The sequence below is a fragment of the Aptenodytes patagonicus genome, chromosome 1, assembly GCF_965638725.1.
Source record: "Aptenodytes patagonicus chromosome 1, bAptPat1.pri.cur, whole genome shotgun sequence".
NCBI lineage: Eukaryota > Metazoa > Chordata > Aves > Sphenisciformes > Spheniscidae > Aptenodytes > Aptenodytes patagonicus.
Genome location: NC_134949.1, coordinates 30,922,981 through 30,950,942, shown reverse-complemented (window position 1 = coordinate 30,950,942; position 27,962 = coordinate 30,922,981). Strand labels below are relative to the sequence as shown.

Genomic DNA, 27,962 nt, shown 5'->3' with positions numbered 1-27,962 from the left:
ATATATATATTATATATTTTATACTTACTGAATATATGTCTGTGTATATACATATACTTTTATATAATAAAATCTCCATATGTTTTGAGGACAAAATAAATAAGGGGAATTGGAATTTAAGTTACTAACTTGCTTCCCAAGATTATATCTAGACCCTCTTTAAATGGCTCTCTCTGCATTGCCAACTGCAATCACTGAAAACTGATGAAAATTACTTGAAAACCATGACTGGTTTTCCATTTTTCAAGGCTGTGATTGTGGAAAGAAATTACCTTATACTTTAGCCTTCTGTTTTCACTTTATTACCTTACTATGGGAGCTTTTAACCGATGCAGCTCTGTGTCTCGAAGTTTCAGTTTCCTCTGTGGTACATAGTATTTTAAGTTCTGGGCTTCTAACTAGCCCATTAGTCTATTAAAATTAAGAGATTCAGCCGATTGCCAAACCGTAGGTCTCAGGAACACTTCCTGGCTTCCAGATCACCCCTGGTCCATCCTAGTCCTATGTTAGTACAAGACCCACAAGTACCTCCTAACCTCTCCTTCCCTTCTTCCCTTGGAAAGAAAAACCAAGTATACAGAGGCTAGAAAGGAGGCACAGCGTGAGCTACACAGAAGCAAACACAAGGGGTGCGTTATGGTACATACATGCTATGTAGATTAGACACCATTTCTTTTCTAACTCTACTCTACATACATTTCCAGAGCTCTGATGATTTTAATGGAGTCATGAGTTTCCTCCTAGAGAAGAATTTTTAGGTCAAGTCATCTTGAAAATACAGTCCAAGCAACACATCCAAATTTTGTTTTCTCACCCAAAAATGACATAGGGTGGGACTAATCTTTCCACATTAAGTATCTATGCTATGGGCTTTCACACTTAATCTAACAAACAAAAGTCTAATGAAATTTAACCATCTCTTCAAAAGTTTGCTTAACCTGTTATTACAATCTTCCAGTGGCAGAAATACCACAACTTTCTTGCACAAAACAGTATGTAGTACATAACAATCCTTTAGTCATCAAATTATTCCTAATATTTAATGCATAACTCTTAACAGTTTAATCCAAACACTTACTCTAATCGCGTATGTCTTCTAAAACTATGGGGAGTAGTTAATCATATCAATCATGTAGCAAACTTTTACATATTGAAAATTGTTATCAGATCTCCTCTATCAATCTTATATTTTCTAAATGTTCCTGTTCCTTCAGCCTTCCCTCATCTATCCACTTTGTGTGCACTTTTTAGGTGCATTCAAAAAATCAACCTGCTGTTCTTGCTGAGGCTTCTCCATTTCTGTATTGAACAGAATAATTATCTACCATGTCCTAAAATGATATTTCTGTTAAGTAATTAAATTTAGTTTCTGTAAAACTATCATATTCCTGCTTGCTATTCACTTTATGTTACACAAATCCCCCCCCAATCCAATCTCTTTTCTTTTCAAACAACTCCAGCCAATTATCTTATACCTTGCAATTTTCATGACAAATGTGATGACAAGAACGATGCCTCTCTGTGAAGTAAAAAGTACATGACAAGCTACCTTATAATCTCTGACTATAGACTACCTATATTGATGCATCAGTACAGGAAAGACATAGTCTACTCTGAATTTTAATTTCTTTATTTTTTTGTTTTAAGAGAAGCTGGATTCTTTGACTGGATATTTTTTAATGGAGGTTCCTGGGAGAAAAGATTTGCCCTGATCCATGCTACGGACTGGGAAAAAACATTATATTCCTATTTTTTGTATTGTCAGCTACTATTATACCTTGTTTTGTTTTGAATACCAACTCATTGGAATTATACTGAATTTAGCATCTCCAATTCCAAGAGGATTACTGATAACATATATGTACTGCAAGGAAAAAAGCTCCAGCTTATACAGATGTCAGTGCCATACCTTCATCAGCTTACTGACAAGAAGTCCCTTAGTTTGGGGATCAAATCTACTTAATGTTCCCAGTGCAAAATCTTGCTTCTGGATCTTTCATTTAGACAAACAATGCGTAAAATCACATACAGATTGGTAGTTCCCTATCGAACTTACATCTGGGAAGACTGATTTACATTGATTATACCAACAAATATATGGAATATATCAGAGTCATGCAAAGTAAGACTGATTATCTAGTTCTTAACAGGATACAGGTGGTTGAGAGACGTGTGGAACTAAAAACTTCTCCAGTACATTTGATTAAATATGTTCTTATACTTATTGTCATAGGCTATAGCATATTAGACATTAATAACGACATTAATTCACTTCTAGAAGTCAGTAGACACTGGTGGAAGGGCAATCTCAGACAGCTATTACTACTAGCCTCTTAAACATACGTTTTATCTCCCAGTACAATGCAGTATAAATCTCAGGAAAAAACACAGCTCTAAATGAAGTGAAATAAACATAAATTAACTACTTAACATATACTTCCCCCAGGCTAGAAACTCTAGAAGTCTCTGGTTTAATTTATTTTTTGTGCATTTCCACTGTAATAAAATAGACAAGACGTAAAAAAATTACTTAACTTGAATATTATATTGGAAGAGTCACTGATGTATTTGCAGATTTGCTACCGGGGTTATCAAGATTACGGCTCAACATTTTTTTAAAGCAATGACCACAGAAAATAGAAGGTGTTAGAAGACCAGCTATGAATTATTTACAGCTATATTAACTGTATATTATACAATCATATATTCAGTAACATATCAAAATCCTGAAACTACTGTTTCATAATATCTATATAAATCAAAGTATGTTGTCAAGACTCAAGAGAAAATTGTATTTGCTATTGCTTCTGCTACAGGCATTGCCCAAAAGATGTAATACAGTGGTTGTGGAGATGCTCCATACCGTGACAAATCTCCAGACCATCTTCCAAAGAAGAGCAGAAAAATGACATCTGCACCTATTATTTTTAGTGAGTTGTGGAAATGTGTCAGGTTTTCAGTCCCTCATACTGTCATTGTTGTTTAGCTTTTCCATTTTCACAAGGACAAAATTACAAGTACTGTTCCTGGCAGCAGAGAAGAAACCATGTTTGCAACAGGACTGAGACAACAGTGTGACTATTCAAAAAGCTTGGAGAAATTTACAAAACACAAGGTTATTAATTTGGGGACTTAATAAGAGCTTTCCTAATTTTCTATCAGCCAATGTTCTCAGGAATTCTCACTAGCTTTAATGCACATTAACTATTGCAACTTAACAATAATTTCCTGGCATTTATCTCTATATATACATTTGGCATTCTTTAGTTTTTGGTAATGGGTCCCCTTCTTCCTTCTGACAGTCTGAATGTCTGGGTTACAGCACAGCCAGACAGAGCTTCATGATAATACAGCTCTTAACTGGATTTTGTCTGTCTGAAATCAGCTGGTTTTAAACTTACCCAGGGCTTTGATCTACTGTAGCCAATAATGTGATACTAATGGCATTCTGATATTATGCTGATGTGAGTGTGGTTTGGTGACTCATGTAGTCAAGACTTAAGAAACTTTTAAAACAACATTAAAAGTAACTGATGGTGATTTGGTCAGAAATTGAGACTAATTTTATTTTAAATATCCAAAGATGAGTATAATCAGAACACGGCTGAGAGGGAGTGGAGATACATCTGTGTGAAACTGGAACTCCATTCTGTTTTGCAAACACGATTTCTTTTGTGAAGCTCCAATTTGAACCACAGGTTTTATTTTGGAATTCAAGATTCACGCTGTATTGCATCTTCAACTGGGGACTACAGACTCCGTTCGGTAATAAGATCTTTATACCTAACTTAATTACAGTATCTGAAAAGCTGACAGGGAATAAACATGACTAATGATTCTGATTATCTCTCAACTGCTGACCTATCCAACAATCTCTCTGCACAGAACCTTGCAGGGTGATCACAATTGATGATGTTTACATGTCTGACATTAGAAATAACTATTGTAGCAAATCACACTTGTATCTGTGCAATACTTTAAAATTGAGGTAAAAACTGAAAATAAAATAGCTATGCTCAATTTAATCTGAATTTCAGGGGGAATTTCTGGCAAATTTCTAATTTTCAGAATAAGTGAAACATTTCAGTCTTTCTGCAGATCTACAGGGATGCAAATCCTGTTTTCAGAGATGTCCTGTTCATGACAATATCTTTGTTGTATAACTTTACCAAACAAAGCCCAATAAGAGGGAAAGCAAAACAATTTAAGTTGTTCAATTTAATTTGTTTTCAAATTTGCATTTATTGCCAACCGCTGTGACTGTCAGATGGAGAGTTTCAGGTACTTCAGAACACCAGCTTAGAAATCTTTCCTTGTTTTTAGAGACATGAAGTTTATTCTTCCAATCAGGTTCTATTTAATCTAAGCAGAACTTGTCTCGAGTCAGTAACGGAAGTTTTGAATTTATTGTAATTAAAGTCAGTGTGTTTAAGCATATATTATACACTTAATTTATATTTAGACTGAAAGCTTCAGTTGCCTGTAAAGTGATAACACAGAATCTAGGTTTGAATAGCTGAATCATGATTCATTTCAATCTATTTTTCAGTTCTGTTCCCAGCAGACCTATCTTATACCTCTTGATTCTTGACAAATTTGGCAGGGTTTTTTTCTCATTCATGTATACATCATTTATACATATATATAAAAATACATTTATATGAGTAGATTTATGTATTCTAGATCCAAATTGAAAATCCATGTACACTGTATTTAGAAGGGCTTACAAATTTAGCAAAAACAGGGCCTTGTCACTTTCTGTCCTTACAGTAGACTGTCACAGCCAGTGCTTTATACAAATTTCTTCTCCAGAACAAAGCAGTTCTCCCAGCATCATATGTTAAATAATGTCTACAAGACAATTACACTGGAAGCTATTCACATAGCTTAACATCAGGGATACTCTTCTATTATTGACCATTCTTCAAATATCAACCAGTGAGTATATTTGGGAGACAAGGAATGATTCAAATACAAATAGTTTTCACTCATTGCTGTTAAAGGTGTACTCCTTACACTCCAGAGATGTAGACCATCCTTAAGCTAACTTCACGTACATATAAGAAAATTCAAAGAACAATTTCTATACAGTAAATGACTCAAAGATTTAAGCCCCAAAAGGTTGCTGGATGTTTGCCAAAACTTCAGCATGATATTTTTAATTGCTTCTCATGAACCATCTAATTTGTTATGAAGAGTGGCTCGTGTGCCTACACATAAGTGACTGGTGCTATTTTAGGTAGTCTACTGAGACATCCTCATGACAAGGGCAGCTATAACACAATGTTCAAGAGAACTGTGCCTTTCTGAAACTGTAGCTTATAAGACCAGACAGGATAACTAGGACATCTAAAATGCCACTAGACAGGTATGTTTAAGCAACTGAATCCCACCTATAAAGCCTGTAAAACTTACAGTTTTCCTTTGGAAATTAAAGGTTGTAGAGAAAGACTTTTTAAATTCATCACTCAACTTTCAATGGTTTATTATAGAAGACCTTGGATTAAAAAATTTCAAATACAAATTACATGATTTTCTTTCCACACTGAATATACAACATGGAAAGTGCTCATAGCAGGAAACACTTTATTTCAACCCTTAAAGAAGTAGCCACTAAGAGAAGAAGGAAAAACCATCCTTCAGCAACATTTGTTAATCTCTTGCCCTTGTCCTGGCAACAAGTCAACATCTAACAGTTAAGTACAGCGGAACAGAATTGAGCAGCTAAAAGATGAAACTTGCCAGAAACTTCTTAAACTCTGGTAAAAGACAACTGTGGGCCAAAGAGTAGACGTCCAACATATCTTGGCATGTTCAAAATTATCTTCACATGCCTGTGTATGAAGGGATAGTGTATTCAGATCTGTAAATATTTCTAAAAGACTCCTCAAAATCTGTTATGTACATCAAAGGATACACAGGAACAGAACACAATTACCTATGCAGAGGCTCTTACAGACTGACTTTAGCACTGGTACAAAAATGTATAGAGGATACATAAACACGGGGGGTAAGGGCTGGTGTGTGTGTGGGGGGGAGAACAGAAACAATTTCCTAAAAATTCAAAGAAAAGACAGGGGGTTATAGGATGAGTTACACTACACTGCACTACACTAGCTGGTTAACTGTTGATGCAGGTATTTCTACTATAAATGGTTAGTTCTGTCCATGCAGAATTTTTAAGTCTTCACATTAAATAATGAGTCTCAAACTACCTATGAAATGGTCTGGCTTTTCTTTTTCATCATCATCGTAAAAATTCACATTATCCACAGAGAAATGAAAGGTACAGATGTTGCTCTGTGCTTTAAGGTTTGTAACATTAGGGTCTTTCCATTTACAGTCCTGTAACCTTTTGCTGGTAGCATTGAAGTCTGCTTTTGACTTTGTAATCTTTCACTGATATACCCCAAGGCTGCTGTGGCAATACTTTTACCTTGTACTCCCAAATGCTCTTGTCCTCATGGCCTTGCGTCATCGAATTGCAAGACTTTGGTATGTCTCTGATGTTGGGTTTCTCGTGAGAACGGATTATGACTGATGTTTAAGTCACCCCTTCTCCCGCCCCTCTTTCATCTCTCCCTTCGTAGCTTTTGGTTTATAACTTTATGGTCAGGAATATGTAGAGCTTAGTAGATAACATTAGTAGACAATTATTATTTAAATAGCCCAGAAGCAATATCCAGAAATACACATGCACAGAGCTTCACAACCAGTTAAATGAGTGCAACATCTGCACCTCATCCATGTGCTGCAGTCAGCACGATCAGCACTAACATGTAAAAGAAACCAGCAGGGAGACGGAGTTGGTCCTGCTGTAACTCTATAGTCACTGTGGGAAGTGTTCAGAGGAATATCTGTGGCACTGGAGAAAATGATGGGAAAAGGAGTCTTGCCTGGAGATATCCCAGTCTCTTCCTTTCTGGCTGGCCACTGGTGTAGCTTTCTCTTCTCTTTCTTTGTCTCACTCTCTTTTTTTTTTTTTTTAATTTTCAAAGGAAGTTATTTTTTTCATTAGGTCCATCAGCTATGGACCTCAGAGGTAAGCCTGTCTGCTCAGCCTTTGAGCAACACAGAGAATACACCATATTTTAAGAAGCCTGCAAAAATCAGTAGACATGTATGTAGCATTCCTGATATATCTGCTATTTTTGCCCATGTTTGGGTAATCTCAAGGATGAATGATGGAAAGAAGATTAAGGATGCTATTAATTGTAACAGTGAAACAGTTTAAGTCTATGTGGCCCAGCAAGAAGGAAATTAATTATGAAAAATTAAATATTAACTATACTTTTATATTCTCGGAAAAAAAGCAATATTTGAATTGACAGAGGGAAACAGTTTTGTTAAAAAGTACTCAGGCATTTGTTATTACTTCAAAAATTGACCCAAATTTTCAGATTCTATGTAGTAGAGATCCCAAAAGAACATATCTAAAGCTGATCTAACTGAATCTGTTCAAACATCATCAATATTTCCCAGCAGAAGATGACAAGAATTAGGGATCTCTCAGTAATCTGTCAGGAAAGTAAAGCTTTCTTTAGGGAAATACAGAAACTCAACCAAAGAAGCAACATCCTAACAGGTTTATCACATCTTTCAAATAATTCATAATGTTCAAGATTTTTTAGATAAATAGTTTGAGGAAACATAGAAGCGCAAACAAACACTGCAGCCAAACATCAGAAAGTGCTTTCAACTTAACTATCTAAATCTGAGAATGTAAAAACATGTAGTTGAATTTTGTCTTCATATGGAAGGAAATGTAGCAGTTCACTAATTCCCTTAATTGCCTTCCATACCTATGACAAAATTTAGCCCTTTTCTATCCCATGTGAGGGAGCTCTTGATAGAGATCCACAAGCGCTCCATATTAACCTCTGTCTCCTTGCAAAGAAACTAGAATTAACATCAGCTGAATAAAACTTAGAGGAATGAAAAATATTCTGGTACCTAAAAATTCCTTAGGTAATTTTTGCCCTTTTCTTTTCATCAATTGGGCTCAAAGAGTTAATTGTGCTGAAATAAACATTAGCATAATGCCTAAAGATACAATTTTTTACCTGGCTGTGGAGCGTTGGCAGCATAGATGCTGAATCTAAACTGTAGAATAACTCATTAGGAAATATGCAATAGCTGTGACAAGATTTACTACAAATATGCTTGAAGTGTTTTTAAAAATTAATATTATGCTGCTATGCTTGGCTTAATTAGCTTTCTTCTTCATTTACAAAGCATATCTTCTGGTTTATGAACTTAGTCTCTATTCCCCATTCTTGAAAACCTGTTTAATTAAAGTTTTAACTACTGCACAAGCTTTAGAAACAGTAGAATGACTTTTATTACTCGAAATCTAAATCCTTCTTTTAAATATGATCAGGCTTACATATACTATATTGGAAATATGACAAGACATGCTCCATAATACTCCTGAATAGACACACGGTACTGCTACTTTTAATTATACATGCCATCCATTTCCACTGTGTTGCATGTAGGCAATTTTGGGGTTTTTGCACAGAAAGTTGCACTAGCAGTGGAACTGTGATTAATTTAGCCAATCACCAAGTCAGTCCCCTGAAATCTGTTAAAGGTCACCTTTCTTTTTTAGGTACGTAGCTATTTCTAATCTGTTCATTGATTTCCTCATCCATTATTCTATTCTATCTCTTTTAGAGGTCCATCACTTATTAGACTCCCACATCTACTAGTAAGGCACTATGCTTTGGTTTTCAATTATAGCAAATCCTATCACAATCTTTTTCAGCATTTATCACTTGCTCCCCTTCATGCTATAATAAATGATTAAATACTAATTTATTTTTGCTATATATACAAAATTGAAACCTAGTCATTAGAAATGCTATCTATCTGGGATATACCTTAAGTTCTAGAAATACATGACATAGAGTTTATCATAATATATTTTTGGCTGCATATTAAAAAGCTTGTGGCATAATGGTCAGCGAGCAGAAATTATTTGTGCAATCACTGCCAACAGACTACGGTAAAGCAGAAAATATTTTTGGCTCCCCTATGCACAGATGCTGGAGACCCCGCTTAATGACTTGTTACCCATTATACCCAAAATACACTACACTTTCATCACACAATTTACTTCACAGAAGCAAAATGTCAACAATAGTCAGTTCTATAATAACGAAAAAAGATAATAGTCATTCTCCCTCCTATTCTCATTTGAATCTCATAACCACTGGGGTGATCAATTTCAAAACCTTATTAGTTAAGCTACTGTGAACTATTCAGGCCCTCATTTCAAGATCAGTTTGCAGTGCAAAACTATGGAGGCAATCTTTTTAAATGAGCAATTTACAATTAATATTTCTGCCAACATATATTTGCAAGCTTTACATAATAGCAAACACAGTAAGTTCAAAATTTTCAAATTAAAACATGGGCAGTTATTGCTTATGGCTGACAAACAGTGCTATAAAATATGCACTGGCACTAAAGAACTTTGTCAGGTTGTAAATCTAATAAGGAAAAGAAGCAAACAAATAGGAAACTTTACACTATTTTTCTAAATTAAAAAAAAAAAGAGATAAAGCATCATTAGTTCATCCTGTGTAGAATTCTGTATCTATTACTCTACTCAACAGAAAAATATGAAATGTATAAAATCAACTATAAATCTTTGAAGAGGTGACATTTTTTGTATTCTTTACATATGTTCTTATCCCAAAAAGTGTTTTAAACAGATTTGTATTTAGACTAAATTGCCTATTTCCCTTAACGTTAATAGAGCTAAGATGGTTCATACCAGCTGAGACTCTGATACTATGAGAGTATGTTCAGATGATCATAAATGGCAGTGTTGGCGCATTTTAAGAAGTTACTGTGCTTCAGCTGGAGTTGGTAAGCAGACATGTGGTCCCTGTCAGCTCATTGCAATGCCAAGTACATGGTGTTCATTTAAGCTGCCTTCAGCAGTTCCAAAAGGGAGCCCAGGTGAAAGCATTGGAAAGATGAGCATTTAGGAAGAACACTTTGGAGGTGAACTGTGTTTTTTTCATATACAGCATCAGAAGTGATGCAACTGCTGTTGTTTCCCTACACATGAGTGCAGATGGAAATTAATCTTCTTCTTTAGACTGGAGTGGTATCATGCACATGGTGAGCTTAAATGAATCACATGAGGGAGCAGTATCTCCAGCTGTGGGGGACTGAAGGAAGGAGGGGAGAGAGAGAGAGAGAGAGAAGCAATGGAAGGAGAGCAGAGAAAAGCAATACCTTTAAAAAACACCAACTCAGTCACTTGCAGTTACCTGACCATTACTTGATTTGAAATGAACAGAAAGTCTGCTTAATTCTTCATTCAAAGGAGACAAAGGAATTCAGTAAAAAAAGAAAAAAAAAAAAGTCATCATTTGGGACTCCGAAGCCAGGATAACAATGCAGATAATGAAACAACCCCATACTGAGTCTAATTCACAATATAATTTCTACCCATTATTGGTAGGTGGATACGACTCTTTCACCGTGTCACTGGCTGAGTTCAGCACCCTAAGTACATTCAAGTAAGATAGAGAGAGGACTTTTGCACTGCTGTAAAATGAAATAACCACTAAGATTTATTTACGTTATTCAGAGTAGACTTTTCTGTTTCAGCATGTTTTCCTTCAATTTGCAAACATAACGATATCCCTGATCCTAATACTGCTCAAGCTAATAGAAATTGTCCTTTCGATTTACAGGAGGAAAGTGCACAGAATTACCGGGTTCTGAACCTTGTTTGCCCTCCAGTACACATAGAAAAATCTGTTGTTGACAAACACTGGAACTTATTGTTCATTTTATGAGATGAGAAACCCAGGGAGTGCAGTTAATGGCTGTCCCACACACTTCTTATATGAGCATAAGCCTACACCACCATCTTTCATCCTGACTTCCTCTTCTATAAAATGGGTTTAATACTATTTCCTTCCTCCTACCCCCATCTTTGTTCTTGTCATACTGAACTTTTAATGTGATACATATAGATGAGCATCAGAATTGACATGGAGCTCAACTTCTATCCAGAAACTACTTAAGCAGCCATCTAAACGTTGAGAAGATGAAGTCCTAAACCGCTCAGAACAAAGACCATTTTTACTAAACATATCCTTTATTCTAATTCCTAAGGATGGATTTCAGTGCCAAATTTCAGACCACCAATGTCATTTGTAACTGTAGCTTAGAAAGCAAAAAGGAAATAATTTGTGAAAATTAAAATACATGAAAGCATTTTATTAACTATTGGATTTTTTAAATGTTAGTGCATTTTATTCAATCGCTGCTCACTTTTTCTAAAATCTTCATAAAAAGAACCTATTGAGCTTCCCATGGAGATGATTATACTTGTATGCATGTCTTTTATAACCATCTGATGTCTTGGCAGCAAATCAACTTTCAGTGAAACAGAAATCAAATGTGTTTCTTTAAAAAAAAAAGCCTACAAAAGACATTCTCTTTTAAATGAGATGAATACACTGCATTTGTTTAAGCTTCTAACAAAGATCACGTTCCTCTAAATGTGGTGTCATGCATTTGAAAATTAGTAAAAGATATCATAGAATCATAGGATAGTTCAGGTTGGAACCCTCAGGAGGTCTCCAGTCCAACCTCCTGCTCAAACCAGGTTAGCTACATGACCAAGTGAGGTTTTTGAGGGCTTTATCCAGTCAGGTCTTGAACACTTCCAAGGATGGAGACCACAGCTTCTCTGGCAACTGCCCCACAGCCTGACCATCCTCATGGAGAAAATTATTCTTCTATCTGGTCTGAACCTCTCTTGTTTCAAGTTATGCCCACTGCACCACTATGCCTGGCTCCATCTCCTTGCTAACCTCCCCATAGGTACTGGGGGCTTGCTGTTAGATGACCTCAAAGCCTCCTCTTCTCCAGGCTGAACAAGTCCCATTTCCCCAGCCTCTCCTGACAGGGCAAGTGCTGCAGCGTCTGACCAGTTTGAGGGCTTGGGGCCCTCTGCTGAACTTGTTCTGGATTATCGATGTCTTTCCTGCCCAAAACTGGACACAGAAGTCTATGTGTGGTCTATGACACAATGGTATTTTTCTTTTCCTGAAACAGCATTTGTGTGTATCACAGCCCTGTTCATAATGTTTGTGTTTAAAACCTATCAAAAGGCCTCAACATCCTAGAAAGTAATTTTGTAGAAAATAAAGACCTGCCTATTAGTCGTATTATCCATTCTTACATTGGTCTCTACTTGGTGTCCAGCACGTGTAAGGCAGTCAGGAGAAGTGAACTGGTGATCATAACTCTGCTGGATATTTGCACTGCAGAGAACTTCACAATTGACCAATGGTGGGATAAAACAGCAAAAGTTACATGCTCTCAGGTGCTGGTGTGAGCGCAGTCCAGACAGGCCATGATACTTCAACAGTACTTTTCCCAACTCCTTCCCCAGATTTCTGTTCTCCATCGTTGTAGTTTTCAATGATAAAGACATAAAGTACTTGTCTGCCTCTTTTCTCTTAGTACTATAATATAAATTAGCACAAGATAGAATGGTACTTCACACAGCTACAGCTAATGCTGGCAATAAGTGTCTGCAGATACACTTCCCGCATGTACTGGAGTATACTTCACAATAACCATGGGCTGCATAACTACAGGGATTTATTGAAAGCCATGAGAAATAATACTCCAAGGTGCCTACAGAGCATTTAAAAAACTTCCCCACAGTTTATTACTCTGGCAGATTAAAATAGTCTTTGAACACTACTGAGACTCGTTATGCACAGTGTTCACAGATATGCCATCCTAAAAGGGATGCTGCTTTTTGCATTTTAGAGTGCTGCTTCTCTAATTGAACTAAAAAAAAAAAAGAAAAAAGGAAGAAATAATAAAAAACCCCCTCTCTCCCTCCTGTAGATGCATTTGTGTCTTGGTTCAGATGCACATTAATAGAGAGCAGCTGAGTACATATTGCAATTGCAATTGCATGCTCAATTTTTAGTACTTTTGGGTTTAGTCTGAATAGTAACTCTGTGAAAACTAGTGTTATTGCAGAGAATCATACTACATTGTCTTTTTTCCTTTAATATTAAGACTTCCAGAGGTCACACTGGGTCTACATTGTAACTCCATTGTTTTCAGTGAATTTTGACAAATGAAACCAACTGAAATATCAGAGAAATGGTATTGATGATACACATGATCTTTTAGCAATCTTACTGCCGCTATCTGTACTCTTAAGAAGAAAATATGTCTTTAAAATGTTATGGATATTAAAGGAATGAAGACCTTACTGCATGGAGCAATGAGTAAATACTGCTATAATATTAACACTCACACTTTCCAATGTGGAAAAAAAACGTAAAAAATTAGTCTGGAAAACTATGTCTTTTCATTTTTTGCATTTTCATATTTTTTTGCCTTTGTGAAAAATCATTTTATCCTGTATTTTCTGAAAACAAAAGATAGCACATTTGTACTTCTTTTTCCTGAAATTCAAACTTCTATTCTTATTCATTCTGTCTCTTCATGCACCTTCCTCAAATATTAGGCAACCAAAATCTAATGCAAAGGAAAAACTTTTCTCCATATTTTATAGTGAGTATGAAGAGTGCCAAATTTTGCAGACCTTCATTACTGGGCTTAAAGATCTATAGAACCTTAGAAATTCATTATGGATAAAGAAAATCTTCATCCCGGGCTTGTCAGACTGTTTTTATAGCTTAAAAGACTCTGTACCAATATACATTCCCATCATTTGCATTTACAGAAATAGAGTCCAGTCATGCAAGGACTCTGCATATGGAAATAGAATCAAAATCAATGGAAACTCTATTTAGGAAACTTGCAAGGATACGATCAATGCTGAAGAGTCATGACAGAGCAGTATAGCTGGAACCTAACAAAAGCTTTCATTGGCTTAAAAAAAATCCCATCAGTACCTAACAACAAGTAGTGCAAAATAAACTGCATAAATCCTATGAGATATGCATTCTGTGCACATGGCCACAAAATAAAAATATTTTGGAAGACGAAGTTTTTCGTCTAATGGGTAGTTTGACTGCTACTACATCCTTTAGATACATAAAGTACAAAGACAGAACTATCTGAAGACTGCAATTAGTTAGTCAAAAGGAAAGATGTTCCAAAATTTGCAATCTCTGAGGACAGTGCTGTGTCTCTGTAGAGTACAATCAGTTCTCATTTCTGTCGATCCCACTAGCACTCTTGTCAATGTGGATCCCCACACTCACAGATTTATACTCACAACCCAAAGACAAAGACAATAGACTTTGAGGAAGAAGGGAATAGGATACAGCCATAAACGTAGCCTGTGTATCATGATCAACTGTGATTCCTAGTTTTTTGATGTTTTTTACTGATAATCCATTTTCCTATTCTAACTTTGAGCCATTGCAAGGAGTACCTTACCACATCACCAGTACCTCGGAACAGTTATCAGAGGTCTCTGCGTGTATGTCGGGGTGGTGGTGGGGTGGAGAGGGAACAAGAAGACACTTACTACAGCACTAGTGAACATAAAATTATTTCTGTGTGATTAAACGTCAAAGGTCTGGATGCAATTCCTGCCAGGTAGTTGCCCTGAAGATATCACCTATAGAGACATTCTTGTGCCACAACACTGACAAAGTCTGAGTTTTTCTGAAGGCTATTCTGCTTCCTAGAGGCAGGCAGTAATTTTGTGGTATAATCTAACACAAGTTGCTATCAAGTAGTAGAATCTCTGCATGAAGACAGCTGTTTTGTTGGACAACGATCCTTGGTCCTCAGTGAAAACAAATAGCAGCCACAACTATCCAATGAAATTGAGCTAGTTCAGTGGAAAAAAACAGTAAGAAAGTTTGTTGATTGTCTTTTTCATACTGAAGGGATACTGGATGCCACCTACTCTCTGAGGATAAAAAAACAACCAAACACCAGCATGGAGTAGTGAACAGTTTGTTTGAAGCTGAAAGGGTTCTCCAACAAGTGGACAGAATGACCAGATTTTGGTTATATTTTAAGGCAGTATGGGATCTTTGATGGAAGAAATATAACAACCTGCATGAACTTGACAACAGGAGTACATGAAGTTATACTGTGATTGCTGCATTTAATAGCTGCCGATGGGCTTTATTTCTATTAATTCTCCACTCCTTTTTCGAACCCCTTTATATCTCTGTCCTTCCTAACATTCTGTGGCAATAGCTTCTACAATTTAATGATGGACCTTGTAGTGAAAGTTGAAAAGTTACTGGAGCTTGGTTTAGACCTACAGCCTAATAATATAATGGTCTATCTCTGCATTATCACGCTCTGAGAGACAAGGAATATTTCCTTATTCACATCTTCAGAGCAGTTTTGTAAGATGCAACACTTAAATGCAACATCATTCTGAACCACTCAGTCCTCAGAACACTGAGTCCTAAATAGCCTAACAATATCCCTGGACAAAACTTTTTAAAATTACTCTTCCTAGGGGCTCACAAATCATTCTTAAATCAGGTACAGTATTAAGAAGCAAACAATTATACAAAAGAAACAGAATTGGCACACCAAGCTCCTGCAGACCTGTGCAACTGTGACAGACAGAAAACAAATTAGTTCAGCAAGTTACTGAACAGACTTAATTTTAAATGTTACTAGTTTAATCCCAATTTTGGTTTACTTTGCATAAACCTTCATTTATTTGTGTTACTGAAACCATACCATAACTCATCTGTGATAGATTGCTATAGATTTTTGAATTTCCACTAGTCCATTTAAGATAAATGAGTTTTAATAAGTTCCATCTCAAGTTATTCAAAGTGTTTCATAATACCAACATTAATTTTTAACAAATTAGATTATATTGACTTTTAAGAGAAGGCTTCCTTTGGAAGAATTATCATTTAAACAGTCTTCAGGAACCATTGTAATGATTTTCTACTTAAAGTTAATTCTTCTGTGAATCCATGGAAGACAAAACAAAACCTGATCTATGGGAACTACACTTTGCAATATTGTCTATATACAAGCTGACCTACAGATTCATTCTCAAGGGATAAATGGTGATTTTCTGTCTATTCTTTAAATTCTTTTGAGGAGGAAGTTCTACTAGCTTATCCAAATTAAATTATCTGTTATAGGTTTGTGGCATGTACTACATGTTTCCGGGGATTTACAAGACACTACCAAACTCATTTCACCTGGACTACCAACTAGACTGGAAACAAGAACAGAAAATTGAAATGCCAGAATTTTTATTCAGTGAGTTTGTAGCATTTTTCAATCCCTCAAAGCATATTTCAAAAGATGAAGTATTATGTAGTCCATAATGTCTGACTACCTGAAAAATACAAAATGAAAGGTCAAAATGAACCTCTCACCTACATTCCTTTTCAAAAACTAGAAGTCAGTCATTATTATTTTCAAAATGTCACAATTTTTATCTTGTTTAATGCTTTTAGAAATGAAGAACTGAAGAACAGGATTTTTCTGCTGTGGAGTCATAACATCTGGACTCAAGTCAAAACATAAGGAACCTTTCCCATGGTACTAATGGCTCTGCCTATTCGATCTTTCATTACTTTCAGTAATTAACAAATAGTAAAATGCTAACTAACTTATGTTCATTGATAACATGAGAAAACACAGCATTTTTGTGACAAATTATCCCTAACCATGCACCAAATAGATTGAATAAAGATAATTCATTCATCTATGAAAGCATAACTACAGACTCACAGACGATATTGTCGATCATCTATCTCATGGAGCACTAAATGAAAACACCTTCCAACTCACAATTATTTGCAAACCTTTCTTCACAATGGAAGACTGGAAGACTCACCATTGAAAGTGTGTATTAATTAATTCTGTCACATGACACCAAGCAAAATTTGCAGAGCAACAGATAGACTTTGTACATTGCACTAACCTTCCAGATAAAATGTCCAATTCAACACAACTCTATAACCACCACCTCTCCGCAAAACCACTGTACCCACAAACAGCCCCATAAGTGCTAGAACCCCACCATATCTAACTGATGATGCCCACTTTTCTGTACCCTGGAACTGAAATAGCTGCTCTGCAGTGAGACTGGATGTTTTCTCAGCAAGAAGGAATTCTGATTGATCAATGGAGCAGCAAAAGGCTGAAAGAAGTGGGTTTTTTAGCATGCAGGCATATATACTCCACTTCAAAGACTTGATATTAGGAACAAGGATGTTCAAATGTTCCTCTAAGGTCAGTATATATTAGTTTTGCATCATGTTCACCCATATCAAAAAGGAGCCAGAACAATCAGGAATAATTCAATATATAAAAACCTATAGACATAAAATTTTAAGATATCAAAACCAATTCCTTTTGGTTTGTAATAAAGACTGTCTTCAGACATCAAATAGGAGTTTAAATCTTCTATTTTTGTTTCCTACACATCCTTTCAGTTACCAGTTGTCTGTTTCAGTCACAAATAGTCACATACATGCTTGCAGTATCAATGCAAAAATAATACATATTTTAGAAAAATCTTGCCACCTTTGCTGTTTTATCTTATTATCTAAGCTTTTGCTTTACCCTAGTGCTATGTAAAGTGGCAAGTATTACTTACATTTCCTACACATACACAATTAAGGGATAATAATATGTAATAAAAACTTATCAAGTTATAATAGACCAATAATTTATTCTTTAGCTAAAAACTAGTTTCTACAGTTAAAGCAAAAGGCTCAGGGACAATTTTCATGCATTCAAATAGAAAAAATGCACATCTGAATTACTGAGATTAATATTTCTATCAATAAAATAATCTAACCTGTTTTACCAAAGACAAACGAGGATCATTGTACAGTCTTCTGTACCCATGAGTGATTCACTAACGTACAGGCTCATCAGTATTCTGCACACACTCTCACAGCTATTAAGCCCCACACCTTTGTCCATTTGGCCAAGAACACCCACAGAAGTTAATGAAAAGTTCAGAGTCTTAAGGCATTTGAATGTACAGCATAATTAATTTCCTACAGCTGGAATTTAAGTTATTAAATGTCTTTTGTATTATCAAAAACTACATTCAGTTTCAAAAATTCAGACAAATATGTTAATAATATAGAACAGGGAAAAGTAACACTTGAAGTTGCCTTATATTGCTATCTCTTTTTGACATTGCTAGAGAAATGAATAAGGAATACTGAATCATGAATACCAGTCTTATCACTTATATGAATTACAGCACTAATATCAAGTACATCAAGGAATAAGTACCTTCTTAAGGGCATAGTTCTATAAAAGGTATCACACAGTAGCACACACTACTCCTATGTTTTTAGTTCTTTAAAGTGATAGCTAGTTTTAGCTGTAGATGTCCATAGTTTTTGGACATCAGGTTATCTTCTTAGTGTCTATTATTTCAGATCTTTTGCTTCAAAAGAAACATCAGAATTTATTTTCATTTCTCAAACTGAGATGATTTGGAATTTTTCAAAAAAACAGAAATTATAGCAACTGCAAGAGGGAAAAAAAAAAGATACAGACATATTCCATAGTGCCCAAAAGCCCACCAGTGCTGCTATTAACTAGGGCTCATTGAGACCACACTCAAATCCTTTATTTGAACCACAGCTGCCAAGTACTTCTTAAGTATTCACTACACCAGAGCAAGAATCATTACCTAAATGAATTGAGGCTCAGTCTGCCATATTGTCCGAGAACTCCCAGGGTCATTCATATCTTAGTGTGGGAAACTAGGGATTTACCTTCCCAGTTCTATGCCAATTCTATTCTGTACCTGGGAAAAGGAAACCCTTTCAAACAAGCATTTGCATCAAAATAATACTGTTCCCACAAAAACTTTTGATTTACATCTACTAGTAATTTATTTCCAACCAGCCCCAGTAGGAAGGTCTATCTGTCAGAGTAAACCAAGTCTTGAAGTACTCTAGAGTCTACTCTTGCTGCAATTTTTTTTCTGATAGAATAATTTTCTCCAAGTCAGTTCCACCATGCTCCCTGCAGTTTCCTATACACTGCAGTGAAGGCAGTCATCTATGAGGGTTCTTTGTCTCAAAAATAAAATAAAATAAATTAAAAACAAAAACAAAAAACTGAAACAAATTAAAAAACCCAACCCTAAAAAAACCCTGCTTTTATTTGTAACCACAGTATGAAACAGCAGCTGGACTCTCTAAATGAAAAATTACAGCCCTATAATCTTATTGAAAAATGCTGTACAATTACCTGCCTTGATACGTGACAGAGATATTCTAAGAAACAAGCATTATTTGCACCCATGTACCTTTCATGAGAGAGTGAGCAGTTTTGTGTAGCATTTCTCCTCTCATTAAAAAGGAGACAGGTACAATGCTGACATCCCTGTTAAGAATAAATAGAAAGAAAATACTAGAAAGTTCTTGTTGTCTAGGATACTGATTTAAAATCCACTGAAAAGCTGCACTATTCCTATAAAGACTCAGAGACTAAGGCTTAAAATACTTACTTGATAATGTCTCCTTCAAGAGCAATCACTCGTTTAATGATCTTCTGTTCAGGGTTTCTAGGAGACCTGAGACAGGGGATAAGGTTATACAATCAGTAATGTTCCCGTTGTTTTAAGAAAACGAAAAGAAATTCCACAAAGAAATAGACACTATTAAAGTCATTAGGAGATTCCATGTTCTCCTTGATATAGCATCAATCATGATGTTCCACCGTGACGTGAAGCTACTGTAATCATTCTCATTGCAAACCATCATTGAAAAGCAGATGCTGAAAAATGACCTGCTTACAAACACCACAATATTCAACATACTTTTTATCATGAAAAATACGCTCCACAACATTCAAAGTAGAATGTCCCACTGCCAATGAAGAGGGTACCTTGGCAAATAGATTAATGTCTTAAAACCTGAATTCCTCATCAAACTTTAACATCACATTGTGTTTAAACATTCATGTCATTCACTCACTTGGGGAAAAAAAATCTCCCTACGTTATATTAATATCTATCACTAATTTAGGTAAACCTTGCCTAAGGAATTGTGGAAGTTTAAAAAAGTTGTAAAATTTTCTGAAAGTTTCAGCTTTATCCAAAGCTTCTTAATGCAATACCATGTTTTCACTTCAAGTTATTTTCCTATAAGCATGTTTTATTGAGTGGATTCTGACCACACATTACATAGTATTATGAGAAAGCAAAGCTGAACTTCCATGCCCAGCCTGAATACTCCAACTTCCTGGATGCATATTAATAGATAGGACTATTAGAAGTGTTATTCTACCGTAGTTTTGACAGGTTAATGTAGACATATGTGCACCATAAAATTTCTTTCTTTTCTATATACTTTACCTCTTTTTTTCTTTCATTCTTCACTTTTAATTATTTAACTATGCAAACTTTAGTAGAGTATTTTCATGTTGTTTAAAAAATTCTTTTTATTTGCTGCTTGTATATAGGAAAGTCAGTGAAGGAACAAATGGTTTTGATTTTCTGCTGATGCTTGGGTTCTGTGTATTAGACTCCAAATACAGCCTGCTAGATATGCAATCGCAAGAGCTTTATACTACAGTTTTCACACCTAAAAGCATTGGCCATGCCATCCTCACAACAGACCAGTACCTTTGAGCTCATCTCTGGTCAACTGGTAGCACACTAAGATTACATTTCCTTAAAAAGCAAAGCTGAGATGAGTCTGGATGAAAAACTTGTCTGCACTGCTTCATGACTAAAGGCATTTGCAGTTCATTTTCAGTTCCAAACGTTAAAAAGAAAAATAGTTTCAGGCTTATTCAATTTTTTTTTAATATGAAGCCAAAAAAGTATTCCAAACATTTTAAAAGTGGTTTGGGGTTTTGTGTGTGTGTCAAAATATTTTAAATATATTTATATTTCAATATATGAAACAAAACTCAAGAAGCATAATTTTGAATTTCAAAATATCAAATAGTTTCACTTTACAGTTTATCAAGCCTGAAAATCAAATTCACAAAGCAGTGTGGAGCAGTGAACATGAATAAGGACCATACTTTGATTCCCTAGTCATCACTGGAATTTTCAAATCATGATATCATGTACAGTAATATTTTATTTACCATTAATTTTACCTGAAAAGTTATATATTCCAGTTCAGTCTTGTCTTTTATGTTCTTTATCAGGCTGAGAATACACATTTTTATAATATTTTACATGTCAGTCTTGGGAGGAATTAATCAAGTTTTAGATGCTCATATGATTCAAATATCTGGATTATCCACAGCACTTTCTGATGCTGCTCCCTAGCAGGCCTCGATGCACACTCATTTGAGCATTGATCACCTCTCTTTCTCAATCAGAGCACAGTCTAAGAAAAAACAACACACCTTTATTATTACAAGCTATTATAAATTAAAAATATTTGCAAAAATTACTGTTAATTGATTTAATTTTTAATTCATTTAGGCTCAGATTGTAATATTTTCATATAAAATTTAAGTAATGGAAATAATATTTAATGTATGTGATGAACTGTGCATTTCTTAGAGACTGAATGAAGACAAATTTTAAGTTTACTCTTTTAAAAGTGTGTTCTGGTTTAACACCTTACTTTCAAAAGGTTCTTTGAAATTCCCCATGTAAGCGTTTTCACTTGATTAGTATGTATATATTGTAATGTAATTACTGACCTCTCCCTTAATTTGCCTTCCTTGTGCAAAAAACAGTAATGACCTTGAATAAACATCACTCTAAATCTGAGATCTGAGTATTTGTTCTAAGTGTGGTTACTTTTCTGCCAGTAATGACATACTTAACCTAAACACATAATTTATCAGAAAGACTTCAAGGAATTCCTTGTAGATAGTTCTTATGAATCAGGAATATTTTTAATATTTGAAGCCAGAATAGTTTAAAAATAAACTTTATACTAACGTTCTGATTATAATTCATGAAAATGGCAAAGGACTGGTAAGAGGGGGAGCAGCAGGCTCAAACTGGCCAATAACACGGGCACTTTTAAAACAAGGATTTTCAAGAGGTGATCAGAATGTTTTGTTCAAGAGCCACAGTGATTGAACAGGAGGTAAGAGACTAGTTCTGAAGTGATGGATATCGATGCCTTCCTGAAAGGTTTTTAGTGTAACAGTGGGATTTCATTGATTATGGAAATCACAAAACCACGCAGATATAGGCAATTTCTATCTTTGAAATTTCACAGCAGGTATAGAACAAATTAAACAATGAAGGAGAAAAAACCCCAAAACATTGTAACCAGTAATTGTTCAGTACTTCTCTCTCACTGATATCAGAGTGAGGTAACAAACAATAATTTTTGAAAATGGGATTTGTTCAAAACAGAAAGAAATAGAAAAACAAAAGAAACTGTTGATTTAACTGTTTGCACCTCTCCTAAATTACACTGTTTTTTTCATTCTCCTTATATGAAAGTTCATATTCAGGCATGTTCCTTTTAAGTGATAATGTGTGGGAAAAGATGAGATTTCTTACACACTGAATATATTTTGTCTCCCAAAGATGTCATTCAGAAATTATAAAGATCATTAATATGAATTAATAACAACCATCCGTACATTTACCAGCCAGATCCATATCTGATGTTTCACAGAGCAGTCACCGTTCCTTGACGATTTTCTAAATCAGCCTCTCAAAAAGTTAAGATCACATTTTCCTCAGTAAAAATATTTCCTCACCTACATATAACCATTTTTCACTATGCCTGAATTAGAGACATCAGTGCAAGTAGAAAGAGTCAGAATGACTATGAAAATCTCAAGCACATTACAAATATTAATGCACAAGTAGCAGCTAGCAGCACATCAGGAATGCACTTGGAAAAATATCTCTGGAAAATAAATCCACTTCTTAAATGCAGATTGAGTTCTACTCCACTCATAGTCACTTTTCCTTTTTCCATGAAGAAAAGTGGAAAACAGGCAAGTCTAGCCGTGTGTCCCTCAAGCCATCAAGTTTGAGGATAACTCATTGTTACCAATTTCTCTTTAAACAGCAGTATTCTTTGTTCAAGCACCTCAGGAGAATGACCAGTGCATAATACATAAAGAAAGCAATGGCCTGTGTAGCATCCAAGACTGATAAATATTTTTTATTTTATCTGTCAAAACAATTCTTTAAACTTCACCTACAGATCACCTGATGGCTGGCTGCAAATAATAGAACAAAAGAGCAACATCCTCTCTGTCTGAAATACCTTCTGATAATGGGACATTTCACTCTGCCTTAGCAACAATTTCTAATTTGTTCCAAACTTTAAGCTTATGCACAGTGCAATGCAGAAATCCCAGCCTCATGCACAAAGACATGAATCATGACATCAAAATCCAGATTCAGAGTTTTAAGACAAACAAAGGGAAAATTAGACATTTGGTATGTATTTGTTTGTGGTTTTCCAGATGCAGCCTTAGCAACTCAGTGTAAGCAACCTGCCACAGTTAGCTTCTGGTAATAATCCTAGCTCCTTCTCCTAAACCTATATGTTTCTCTTATTTTGTATTGACTTTCAGCTCTATAGTCCTCATCCTCATCCACACCCAGCTTTCATTAAAAACTAATGAGCAATTCCACCACAGTAAAAGAAGAAAAACAAATGCCCGTATCATCAGGACATCATTAACTTTGGATTAAAGCCTCTCACGTTTGGTCATTTGTTTGAAAAGGAATTGAGAGAGTTAGGTTAAGCAGAGGTGAAAGTAGATCACCCCAGTGATTAGGGCAGATTCAAATTCCTTATTCATCCCCAGCAAGTACTTCAAGACACAATATTCTAACCTCCAGCCTACGCAATATTCTGGGGCAGGTCTCCCTTTATCTATCCAATTGATACTGCTGGGAAAAAAAATGCAGACTGCATAGGAACCCTCCTCTCCCTACACACACATTTAGTTAAAAGTTAAAAGACATGCTTTAGCAGAAGAGCTGTAAAGAGTTCAATTTCCTTTTTTTTTTAAAAAAAATGCTTTTCAGAGCTGAAGACACACTGCATATCATCATGGAGAGAAAGTATTGAGAGGATGAAGACTGGTCAGATAGCTTCAGCTGGGTTTTATCAGTGATGCATCCCCAAAACCACAGTCTAAAATAAACTAATAATTGACAAGTTCATAAGAAGAGTTAGTTTCTTGAGGAGGGATAGAATAATAGTTGAATTTCTACTAGAAAGTGACACTTTGCTCTATTTCAGGAAAGCACTGACAACCTTTTCTAGTTATTACCTCAATATCACTTCTCCAATGAAAATGAAACGTTTATTTCTGGTTTTATTTTTAATTATATGCTCTTACAAAAACCATACATATATACGTACACACACACATATTTATACACACACACACACAAATTTATACAAGCATCCATTCTTCTATGTTCAACCCTGTGTTGAACAGTATGGGATTGCAGTACTGCAAAACATGTTTGCCAGGAAAGACAGGAGGAACGATACAGCCAGCAGGAAAACCCACTGTTTAGCAAGCGATTGTCAGATAAAAATGCTGACAATTCTCTGAAGGCTTTCTCCTTTCCTGATTGAGCAAATGAGTACTTCAGTCACAATATTGCTCCTAAACTTTTCCCTTTCCATCATTTTGATTATTTATTTACTCTAATGGTTATTGCTTAGCACAATTGTAAATAACTGCTCCATAAGCTAACTAACGTTTGATCAATCTTGAAATTTTCATAATATTTCCACTTTTTTTATGTGTTATTTGACCCTTCTTTCATTCTTTGAGTTGTCTAACTATATTCTTCTCAGGACTGCCCACAGTAAATCATGCTTGAAACTGAAGTTTCTACAGACTTTTCTAGAGAGAGAGTGCTTTTTAGGCTGTATCCTAAGATCCCAGCAAGATAAGTGAAGGAAGACAGTTGATTCATTTATATTCCCCAAAGGGATATATTAACATGTACCCCCAAATGCTATGTGAAATCATTCCCTGCTGAGCATGCAGTCTCTGTAATAAATAAAAAAAAGTAACCTACCGATCCTGGATAATGATCAAACAAAATGTTTGATGCTCAGGCACACAGCAGACACACAAAAGCAATTATATTTTTCAGCAGATATTATCACAATAGCTATTACAAACAGAAGAAAGAAATTAGACCCAAATAATAGTAAAGTCCAACTAAATAAATGCTACAACATACGACGATTTTTATTTTCTTTTTCCTTGAATGAGCACTCAGATTTTCTTGGTGTATGCATTAGAAAAAGAAGAGAGGACCTTATACTGTGAACTCATAGTGAATAAGCAGCTAATGTATTTCAAATATATATAGCTTGAATTAGACACTTTGATGATCTACATATGCTTAATGTTACCCATCCATTATCCTAGTCAACCTGCATGGGTTTTGTGCTCACTTTTGAAAATTACTGGAATTTTGATACTAACTGAGCATTTTCTACAACAGGACAAATAACAGGTATTTATTAAAAAGTTGCAGAGAAAAGTGCCTGAAGTTTGCACTGTTTATATGTATGTATCTGTATATACATATGTATGTGTGTTACTGTTACCGTGTGGTTCACTTTTTATGAGATAGAAGCAAGATGTTTAGGCAGCAGATGGAAGTTTGCCTTCAGATTATTCTCGGTGTACTTCAGATTGAGATTTATGTGATTTGATGGTCACCTACATGGAGGCAACTGAAACAATGAACAGTGTGTTGTTATAGCATGAACAGACTGAAATAATGAAGGCCACCTTCTTTACAAACATTATTTCTGCTTTTATTTATGTTGTTAATGCCAGATACTGAGAAGGATTTAACTCCATAAAACAAGATAAGGGAGGGCTTTTGAGATCTTAGTCTAACACCGTGATCCAAAGTCATTCACTCAGTGACCTCTTCATTTCCCAAAAATAATTCCTGTCTGATAAAAATTTCAACGTAGCTACAGTTTACACTTCTGGGAATTTCCAGAATTGCTGCAGGATGAAAAAATTAGTTGTTTATCTCCTTCTCAAGCCTTTTGGGGATCCAGAAAATAGCCAGAGCAGTAACTAACATGTAGATGGAGCCCAGAACAAATCGAATTAATATACCTACAGATTTGGGAATCTCAAAGTACAGTTTTGGTGGCTTTACTTTTAAAACATACTTGGAGGAAGAGGAAATAGAGAGGCAGCGGAGCTATCTCATCCTTATTTTCTGGCCTTGCTTAATAAGATAAACAGGGAGTTTTACATGACTGCATCATACACTAGATAAAGATGTTGACCCTCAAAAAAAGTTTTGTGCCCTTGGTCTATGATGAAGGAGCTTCCTGTTGCCAGCATAGTAGTTGATGCTTAAACTCTGTACAGTGGTGTCGTGGTTTAACCTCAGTCGGCAACTGAGCACCACGCAGCTGCTCGCTCACTCCCCCTCAGTGGGATGGGGGAGAGAATCAGAAGGGTAAAAGTGAGAAAACCCGTGGGTTGAGATAAAGACAGTTTAATAAGTAAAGCAAAAGCCGCACACGCAAACAAAGCAAAACAAGGAATTCATTCACTCCTTCCCATTGGCAGGCAGGTGTTCAGCCATCTCCAGGAAAGCAGGGCTCCATCACGCGTAACGGTTACTTGGGAAGACAAACGCCATCACTCCAAACGTCCCCCCCTTCCTCCTTCTTCCCCAGCTTTATATACTGAGCATGATGTCACATGGTATGGAATGTCCCTTTGGCCAGTTGGGGTCAGCTGTCCTGGCTGTGCCCCCTCCCAGCTTCTTGTGCACCTCCAGCCTTCTCAGTCGGTAGAGCAGGGGAAGCTGAAAAGTCCTTGGCTAGTGTAAACACTACTTAGTAACAACTAAAACATCGGTGTGTTATCAACATTGTTCTCACCCTAAATCCAAAACACAGCACTGTACCAGCTACTAGGAAGGAAATTAACTCTATCCCTGCCGAAACCAGGACAAGTGGGAACCATGTAGCAGTATCCATTCTTTCATCCCTCCCAGTACTATAGCTATGATAAAATAGATCCAACATATCCAACTCTAAATGTTGTATAAGAATGCAAATTTACTTAATATATGCACATATTTTCTAAACCAACACATTTTAATCCGTTCATTTAACTTTTTTCCCAGTCCATAACTTATATCTAAATTCCATACTTCTTTATGCAGATAATGAATCTCATAATAAACATAATATTTAATTAATCACATCACAGGTTCTGAGACAATTTCTATATTGCGGAAAATAACACACAATACAATAGTGGAGAAAAAAAATTACCACACTTATTTTATTCTTTTTTGCTGTCATTCCTGTTGTAAACTATTATATAGAATTTCTGCATTAAATGTATCCAGTAACCAGGTCCAATATCTGTGTTCAGTTTGTACCCAACAGTACAAGACAGATATTGACAACTGGAAAAAGTGACGGACCACCAAAATAATAATAACAGAAGTGTAATGTAACAGCAGTGGCTAGGGAAATTGGCTTTGTGCAGATCAGAGATGAGGCAAAGGGTTTAATTGCTATTGTCATCCATCTAACTGGTGATTAGGGATTCAGACTTTTCAGAGAGGTGCACAGCAGAAGGAGGGAAGGAAACAGTTGCAGTAAGGGAAATTCCAGTAGGATACCAGAAAAATTTTCAAATGCGTGAGGTTAAGCAGTGGTGCAGGTTGTCCACAGAGGCTGGGAATCACAGGGATACTCAGAGCTCGACTGGACCCCAGAGAAGCTGGGAATCACAGAGGTACTCAGAGCTCAACTGGACAAGGCTCTGAGCAGCCTGACACAACTTCAGAGTTGACCCTGCCTTGAGTGGTTGGTAGGACTAGAAAAATCACCAGAGGTGCCTTACAACATAAATTATTTTTCACTTCTAACTATGTACAGCCTTTAGTCTTATTCAAATATATGAAGAATCATGATGTTGATGATACCTTAAAAAACAACATATTCCGTCTGGGTTGCAGGCTCTGATGCCAGAAGAGACTGTACTGATCACCTTAATTAACTGCTGTAGCCCACATACTTCTT

The 27,962-nt window shown here is 35.8% G+C and overlaps 1 protein-coding gene across 4 annotated transcripts in view; it reads right to left on the bottom strand.

The window, feature by feature from the left end:
- Positions 1-27,962, bottom strand: part of IMMP2L (inner mitochondrial membrane peptidase subunit 2) — a 495,887-nt gene that overhangs the window by 146,415 nt on the left and 321,510 nt on the right. For 3 of the 4 annotated variants that reach the window (XM_076330898.1, XM_076330888.1, XM_076330919.1), the window contains exon 4: positions 19,463-19,528. The exons of the other annotated variant lie outside the window; for it this stretch is intronic. In XM_076330898.1, coding sequence (XP_076187013.1) covers positions 19,463-19,528 — 66 coding nt within the window. The remainder of the gene's footprint in view (positions 1-19,462; positions 19,529-27,962) is intronic. 4 annotated transcript variants of the gene reach the window in all.